The sequence below is a fragment of the Paralichthys olivaceus genome, chromosome 12 (assembly GCF_024713975.1).
Source record: "Paralichthys olivaceus isolate ysfri-2021 chromosome 12, ASM2471397v2, whole genome shotgun sequence".
Classification (NCBI taxonomy): Eukaryota; Metazoa; Chordata; class Actinopteri; order Pleuronectiformes; family Paralichthyidae; genus Paralichthys; species Paralichthys olivaceus.
In genome coordinates, this window is record NC_091104.1 from 17,103,643 (window position 1) to 17,112,567 (window position 8,925).

Genomic DNA, 8,925 nt, shown 5'->3' on the forward strand with positions numbered 1-8,925 from the left:
ACTGTCTTGGCACTGTCAGGGCAAGCCGCTCCAAAAAAGGCAAACGCAGTATACGAGGGCACCAGTTGATATGTACTTATGCACATGTAGCAATTCATACAGAGTTCAGATCTGGGTCGCAGGTTGGGATTAAGAGTGTAAATGCTGCTTCACATGTCTGATTTGTAAAAGCTGGCTGTAATGGACTCTGGCTGAGATTTATTTTTACTCCAGACTATTAGTTTATTCATTGAGAATCCAATTATTATTGTTTGTTCTGGGCAGTAGCGGGATTTTCTGAAAGTCATAAGAATGGCTCCTGCAAAATTAAGTGGATGATAACGTATGCATGTGTTAATACAGAGAAAAACTACCCCTGTGGTTGTGTGTGTGTGTGCACGTGCATCGTCTGTGCACAGGCGCGTGTGTGACTGTGTTTGTGTGCCCTTTTCAAGTGTGACCACCTGTCTTTTGTTAAGAAATAAATAAATAAACACAGGCCACACCAGCTGTCCCTGGCAGTCCGTCCCTTCAGAGGTCAAGGGCTCCCACCGCTGGCCCTGTTGAGGTTGTGGACACTTACAACTTTCCTCTCAACTTCTCTTGAGTGCCTCTAAACGCACACACACACACACAAAAATCATTCAAAGCCAAAGGAGCCCGGCTTTGAGCCTCAGAAAAGGAATGTTTTATTACACCATCGAGTTACACTGCACATATCCCAGCTCGTCACCCTGCAGCTAAGCTCTATCACATGGCCCCAACTTTCCATGTGAAGGTCTTGGTCCATAGTTAACACACACACACACACACGCACACACCAGGCAGCCCCTGGATCCTGAAGGCAGATGTGAGATGTTGCTGTGGATGTGTACAGTGTGAGGTGTCCACAGCGCTGCGGAGTGGCCCTTATTTATTGTGGGCGAAGCTGTTGCCAGGGCTGTTCAGGGTGTTTATGAATGATCTTGGGAGGACATTGTTTTCTTTATGTTGGAGCTGCCTGGCCAGCGCCGCTGTGTCGTCTGTTTGTGCATAAAGTACGTGCTGGGGAGCCGCGCCAGACAATAGCCTGGCTGAACTACTACCCATGCACACAATGGAGTGGTGGGATGAGGCCGAGGTTTGGGGCCATGGTTTTGGGGGCTGTGGGGGTGGAGGTAGGATGGATGGGGGCAGGGGCAGTTGGATGTGGCCCATGTCTATATGGCGTTCCCAGAATGGGTGAGCTGGGCCTGGGGGGAGGGTGGTGGGAACCCGAGCACATCCCCATTGGGATCACGCCGCGGAGCAGCTGGATTTCTTTCATGGTGCAGCGGGGAAATAATTAAAAGTTCTCCCCATTGTAAATGTCCACTGAATTGGCATCAAGCAGACTTGCAGGTTTCTTACATGTTTCTTTACGTACAGATAACACAAATCGTGTGTAGTTTAGTTGCTATAAGTTAAGTTTAAGTAATAATTACATTACAAAGGCAGCTGGCTCTGTTATTCCAGGTTTAGCTCTAGTATTGGCATCAGGTCTGGAACAATGGGAGCTCATCTTGAAATCGCTCTGTCCTTGAGCTCAGTTTATGGTTTCAGAGGGATACGGCCTGCAAGACCAGCAGTATTATCACATTCTGTTGTCTCTTTACACATTGCAGTGACACACACACACTTGCTGCTGTGTGTCAGACAAGTCACCTCTTAAGTATTTATGAGTAAGAACCTGCTTCTCTTATATTGATCATCATGTGTTGGATTACGTGTGAAAAGGTGCATGTACATGAATGAATGGAGTCCAGACAACGAAAGAAAGTTGTTCCATTTAATTCTATGCATAATCTTAATAAAGACCTAAATCAAGATTGTCACATTTCCACAGCACACACACACACAAGCACACTCCAAAAGCGCAAACAAAGAAAATGCACATACAGTTATAGATCAAATTAAATTGCCTCAATATCTAAGCAATGTCAATTCTGCATAAAGATTGTCCTCTAATCTCTACACGACTAACACTGAAGCAATTGATTACTATAAAATATACCTTTCTTATTAAAAAATTATATTAAAATCTAATGGCACTTCTACAAATTCTATTAAAAAGATTTTTCGTTTGACATTTAGAAGCTTTTTGTCTTTTTTTTTTTTAACCCAAATTAAAAAGGAGACAGTCAAATGTTGCACAAGAAGCAAAATGCAATAATAAATATTTCTCATGATTATACACAATTTCACAGTTGTATCCTGCAGAGGACAAAATTCCAGTATCGGTAAAGTCTTTTTTTTTTTTTTACTTAAAAAGATCATACAGCATGAGTTAGGAGAACACAGCCCTCAGTCGAGAGAGGCACCATCTCCACAAAAGTCAACAATCAAAATCTCAGTGTTTCACATTCAACAGTGACATTAACTGAGGAACATACTGTTAGTTCCCACTAGCACTGGCTTCTAAAGAGCCAAAACACAAATGCTTGTCTTCAGTTTAACAAAAATCCAAAACAGATTTAGTCACAGACAAAAAAAAAAGGGTGAAATAAATCTCAAAACCTTGATGTAATCTCTCTCAAAGCAGCAACAATAAATGGACTTCAAACCTTCAGTTTGTCAGGATTTACATTTTTTGATATGATAGAAATGAAAAATAAGAACCAACAGCTGTGAAGGGTTTCACATTAGTGGGCGAGCCACTGCAGCTGTGATGTGAACGTTGACACCGCCGACGAGGGCAAAAATGTTCAGTATTGAAAAAGGCCTTCTCCAGATGCAACACCTATCCGTGTGTCTACAAGGCACATGTGGTGATCATCCTGGAGGTATAAATAAAGACTGCAAAGAATAAAAAGAAGGAAGAGATTTTTTTTTACATGTCATTAGTTTGTCTGTTCGTCTACCTCTGTACACATGTACATTAGAGAATCAAGTTATTTTTAGATAGATTAGAAATGAAACAGTGACAATCTACATTCCAGCGGTTGGATTGAAATATACATTACTAACACTATTGTGGCATCTATGTAGCTGACACAAGTCTATTGTTCTGATGAATAACCAAAGTGATTAACCTGTCGTGGGAACAACAGGAGTGTTTGTGCAAGTAAACAAGGGGAGCCAAACTACAAGCAATTCCCGTTCGCTAGGGCTCTGTTGTCAACGGCCAGTCCGGGAGGTTGCATGTAATTCCAAAAGAAATGATCTGATTCCTTCTAAACTTGGGTTTCTCCGCTTAAAACCTTTGCAAACGCTCAGAAATCACTTTTGTGTCCTGAAAGAAACCTTGGTGATTCACATAAAAGTCAAAATGAGAAAAACGAAACCTCAGGGTTTCTCTGTAGAAATGGACAGGCTAAAAGCACATACGTCTGACCTCTATTCCAGATATTCCGCGTCAGTCTCTGCAACTTTTCTTGAAAACAATACTCTGATATTCTCGTGATAGATGTGCAATCAAATCACCGTGGTACTTCTGCATGTAGGGGGAACAATGAAGCGTTTATCTACTGCATGCTGGGACGGGGGGGGGGGGGCCCTGTTCTTTGATGCCTCCGAACAATACACCTGTTTGCAGTTTCCTTGGTCTCCCTTTGCCAAATACATTTCTCACATTCCAAGGGCTCCATTCAATACAGAAAAGTGCAAAGAGAGACTTGCGCTGGCTTTTCTCCCCACAGTTCTGAGAGAGAGATGCATAATGATCCCTTGAGAACTACCTGGGACTTGGTAGGGAGAGAGGTGGGGGTGGGACAATGCCTGTATTGTCTCGTTTCTATAGGTAGCCGATGCCGTATCAATGTGACTGTGCTTGTGGACCGCTGTTTCCTGTGGCCAAACAGCAGTCGGAGCGCTTACTAACTGCTCTGATTTGTGCGGGGCGGAGTCCAATCAAGTCTTAAAAATGGAGGAAAAAGAAAGAAGGAACCAAACTCTCTCTGGAAGACGTGACACTTTTAAGAGGTGGTGGCCTCGATAAGACACCTGACTCCTCGATGCGTGATGTCACACGGAAAAACAAACAGTCTGATAAATAGAATATATATTTACATTAAATATACAAACAGTAAGAAATAGCAGCCTAGACAATAGTGTTGAAACTATACGCATGCTAAAAACAAGTGCTTCTCTATGTTCCATGTGACACACCTTGAACACTCCACAGAGGTTTCTACATGGTGTATTAAAAATACAATTACAGTAACTTGATTTGCACAGAGAAAATGAACAGACAGCCCCCAAATACCAGTTAATGAGTACCAAGATCGCTATAGGCAAGACGTGGCGTCTCTCGAGCTCATAGAAACAAGAACTACACCTACAGTTAACCCTGAACCAAACTAATAAATAAAATTCTGATCAAGTCTTCTCAGGACAGATTAGACAAATATCAGGAACTTTTAGCGCCACACCTCGTGCTGGGAACGGACAGAAGAAGATCCACTTCCCGCCCAAAAGACTTGCGCCGCTAAACGCTCCAACTTCATCAGTAGTAACTTAGACACACGTACAGTAAGAATAAATGTGGAGAAAGTTAATTCGGAGAAAGAAAAGTCAGCAGGTTCGGCCAAATGGCACATCTCAGACAAACACCACCTGTCTCCGTCTTTGCCCTCCCTGCCTGCGGAGGGTTTGCCTCAAACCCCATATCAACGTGCCCTTTATATGCCATACCAGGAAGTAACCAGGTAATTTACCGGCAACTTTTTGCTTTTAACCCAAACGCACCAATAAACATTTAACTGACAGGAGCTTGATTTACTTTCATTACATTCTTGTAAAAAATTATTAAATTAAGCACACGCTTGGATCCTTCCAGAGCAGACGATTACCTTTGTTATAACCTGGTATACGGAGTGTTATCCAGATTTAAAGGCATGATAATATATATATCATTCTTGTTTTTAGTAAGTACACTAGGTTGAGGACTTGAATAGGCACCAGTGTTACAGGCATCAGCCCCTAACTAATTCTCCATCCCTCCGCTGCTTATACAACATTTCTTTTTAAGTATTACAAGGCCGTGTCATCGATATGTGCACACTTACATTAGTAACTAAAAGAGCTGTTAACTCTCCCCAAGGCAAAAAAAGAAACATGATGATATAATGGTCTGGGTCTCTTGTTCTAAACAACATAAAACTGTAGTTGACTTCATTTCAACCAAACATAAACTGTGAACAATAATATTAATCATACTTCCAGTAGTCAGACTTCATTAGTTTTGCTGCCTTATGATAGTTTACTTGTTAGAGGACTAAACAAATCCCAAATAATAAATAATAATAATAATAAATGAAGGAGCGTTTGAAAAAAAATCAAATATTGCTACTCACGGACGGTTCTGATCTCCCATGTGCACAAAAGTCTCAACTACTCTAACGATTGTATTAACATATGTTAGCATTAGCCATCATTACCCAGAGGGTAAAAACATAGGATGTTTTTTTTCTCTCTCTCAGTAAATAAACTCAACAGATTGACACAAACAGGGCAGAAACAAACAAGTGCATCGTCTGATTTGTTCATCGTCGCTCACACAGATCCAGCTTGAATTTCACAGCACCCATGTTAATCTGAGCAGCCTCTGCACCTTCAACATCGTCGGCACAGTAAACAGCTCCAGTCTCAGAAGTTGCTACATCTTTTTAAACTTGAGAAATGCCACATGGGGTTAGAATCCAAAAGATATGTCTCCGACAGACTGCCAACATGTGTATACTAACAGGAGAATGGTTCAGTAATTGTATTCAGTGTATGATAAGACATTTCTGTCTTATGCAATGGCACTGGTGAGAGGTTTTTTATCCAATGGCGAGAGTCTTGACAAGGCCACAGTGAAACTTCCTGATGTGGCGGTAGAGGTCCCCAGACTGGGTGAAGCGCCGCTCACACCACTTGCAAGCGTGAGGCTTCTCACGTGTGTGCACTACAGCATGCCGACTCAAGTTATGAGAGTACTGGAAGCTCTTGCCACACTGGCCACAGGTGTATGGTTTCTCACCAGAGTGTGTGCGCTCGTGGCGCTTAAGGGTGTACATGCAGGAGAAGGTCTTGTTGCACTGCATGCAGGTGGGGACCGAACCATCTGGGGACAGTTTGGAGCGAGCGCCTTCCTTCTCGCGGAAGTGTGAGCTGAGGTGCAGTTGCAGCACATGAGGGCTGGGGAAGACTTTGCTACAGAGAGGGCACACACACACCTGTTGCCCCGGGGGCAGGAGCACACCGCTGGAGGTGGAGATGTCTGAAGAGGCCAAGTCGTCCTCCTCCTCCTCCTCGCTGTCCCCCAGAAGCCTGCCCCTCCGCTCCTCCAACGCCCTGCCTGGGGCGCCCTCCCTCCCTCTGCAGGCCTCCCCCTCCTCGTCCATCAGGTCCTCCTCCTGGGAGAGCAGGGCGGCTGTGGAGCCGTTGTTGCCTGGGAAGAGGGCAGCGAACCCTGTCACCACCGAGCTCCTGGCACTATTCCCAAAGCGCTGGCTCTCAGGGCTCATCGGCTCACTGTCCTCCTGCTCTGACAGCAAGTCGTGTTCGTCTTTAACAAGTGGCTCAATGCCCTGCTGCTGGCTGTCGAGGGCCAGCTGTCCCGAGACGTAGGAGGGGTGTAAGGGATCTCTGCTAGACAGAGGCTTGAAAGACAAATCCAGTGCACAGTCCATGTCATCTGAAGCCCGGGACCTCTGGGACAGCAATGCGGTGGAACTACTGACATCAGCTTTTGTTTTTCCAGCTGTTTGGACGCAGGGCTCGGCCTCTGCTGACACATAATTGACACTTACAAGGTCCGGGGACCTGCCAGAGTGACCGTTCGCCTTCTGCCTGCTCCGTGTAGACCTATCACAATCTGTGACAGCCAGCCTGAGTTCGCTGTTGTCCATGTCAAACTCTTCTGCCGGGGGGGCCCTGTGAAGCCCCAGAGACTGTGACTGGAGCTGTCGCCGGAGTAGCTGTTTACTGTGCAGCTCGCCATCCGAGGAATTTTCCCTGTCCAGGCAGCTGAGTCCCAAACCCTCGTCCAGGCACAAAAGTTCCTTATCCTTAAGCTTGCCTTTGCACACTTTGACTATATCATACATGTGGAGGTAGCTGGCTGCTGCCAGGACATCCTCCACTGGCAGAGAGCTGAACTCCAGCTTCCCCTCATACATAAATTCAAGGAGCAGACTGAAAGCAGGGGCTGTCACAATGTCACTGTTGAGATGCACAACGTCCCTTTTGTCTAGCTGGTCCCTGTAGAAGAGATGGAAGTACATGCTGCAGGAGGCCAGCACGGCTCTGTGCGCTCTGAATCGAGCCTCGCCGACTAGAACAGTGCAGTCACAGAGGAAACCTTGGTGACGCTGCTGACTCAGACACTGCAGCAACTGGCGGCTATGGTCTGGGAACTCCATTCTTCCTTCATAACCTGGTGAAAAACAGGACAAACAGGATGGTGGATGAACGAAATGGAGCCGATCAAAGGAGCTCGTGCATCGGACACGAAAACAAGCTCGAAGTATAAAAACAGAGAAATGAACTTCTTCCAAATTATGCGTGATTTTAAAAGTACCGGAAAACACAGAAAACATGCTTTAAATACAACAGAAAATCCTTCCCAATTTTTAAACTTGATCCAGAAATATTCTTAAATGTCTGCATGAACAACTTTATCCAACTTGAGGATCCCAACACTGATGCAGGACACTCCGCGCTGCGCTCACCCACCCATGGACAACGGCTGCAGACGGATCCGCTGATCCAATTCGGATTGGTAGTAGAGGTAGTCAGCCACACTTCTTGCGCTGCGTCTCCAAAAAATGTGAGCGGATAGTGACGCACCGGTGCGTCTCCGAGCGCACACAAAACAGCGGTGTTTACAGAACAAGCAAGGAGCGGGACTGGGAATGATCCGACTCGTCCATTGCAAGGGGAGGGAGGAGGGAGGCCGGCGTGAAGAAGAGGAAAAAAATAAGAGCAGCGCAGAGTGAGTGAGTAAACTGCTGCTCTGTTTGCTAATTACACTGCAAGCTGTGGAGTCAGCTGCTCTGACATCACCGCAATGGAAACGCTACCTCCAGCTGTGCTCCCCTTTATGCCATATGTTAAACTCCGGAGCTGTGCGCAGTCCAAAAAAGACACACAACTCTCCAAACGGAGCGAGATCTGTAAGTGATAAAAGCGTCAACTTAAAAAATAATAATCAAACCGGGTCATTTATCTATCAGCTGAGCAAAGCTGCACTTCGATGGTCGCGGATGAGAATAGAAGAAAAAAAAACGAGCCGCGGGGCCTTTTTACGCACCGCTCGGACACACGCACACAGCTGTGGGTGTTTCTTTAAAAGGGGCTAATTCAAAACAGAAAAGGCAGATGGTGAGAAAAAATAAAAAAAATTGACTGATTATTAAAAGTTTGATGCCGCACACAGCGCGGTTCGTGTTTGCGTGTGGCGATTTTTACGCACAGAAGTTGGATTATTTTGAAAAGAGAAACAAGAAAAGTTGTAAGACGGATCGGTCCGAGGGCGCTGTAAACCGAGCTCTGTGTCCGTGTTGGGAAACGCGTTACTGGGATCCTTTTAGAAAAAACAGCGGAGGAACTCACAGCAAAGCCAACTGCGCCGAACGAAGCGACGAGGCTTACACTTTAACTTTCGCTTCCTGCGTTTTAAAAGCGCAAACAACCGCACCGTACTCACATGTATCTCCGCCCGATCCGTCGTCCTTTTCCCCCACCTACACGCCCCGGTCTCCTCTCATGATGTGCGGTCCAGATGTTTTCGCTGCTCCTTGTCGTTTCTTGAAGCTTCGGTCCTAACCCTGGCAAGGCAGGCTGCACTCAGCGCTGCTGTGTGTCAAGCAGGTTGATAATGGCACAAGTCTCGCGATAGCGCGCGGCCACAATAAAGTTCGGTGGCGGTGGTGGTGGTGTTGCTCCGTGAATTCACACAGCAGCAGATCACTGGGAACATCTATTGGCTCTTATCAAAACACC

At 45.6% G+C, this 8,925-nt stretch overlaps 1 protein-coding gene across 2 annotated transcripts; it reads right to left on the reverse strand.

Moving 5' to 3' along the window:
* Window positions 1–1,772: 1,772 nt before the first annotated feature.
* zbtb42 (zinc finger and BTB domain containing 42) lies at window positions 1,773–8,835 on the reverse strand. Of its 2 annotated transcripts, none has more exons than XM_020084940.2 (2): window positions 8,630–8,835; window positions 1,773–7,357 (listed from the first exon to the last, which is right to left on the reverse strand). In XM_020084940.2, exon 2 carries the CDS (start codon window positions 7,341–7,343, stop codon window positions 5,760–5,762), a length of 1,584 nt encoding a protein of 527 aa, XP_019940499.1. In that variant the 5' UTR covers window positions 7,344–7,357; window positions 8,630–8,835; the 3' UTR covers window positions 1,773–5,759. The 2 variants fall into 2 exon arrangements, with proteins under 2 accessions (XP_019940499.1, XP_019940498.1); XM_020084939.2 differs by lacking the exon at window positions 8,630–8,835 and adding an exon at window positions 7,657–7,895.
* Window positions 8,836–8,925: the final 90 nt, after the last annotated feature.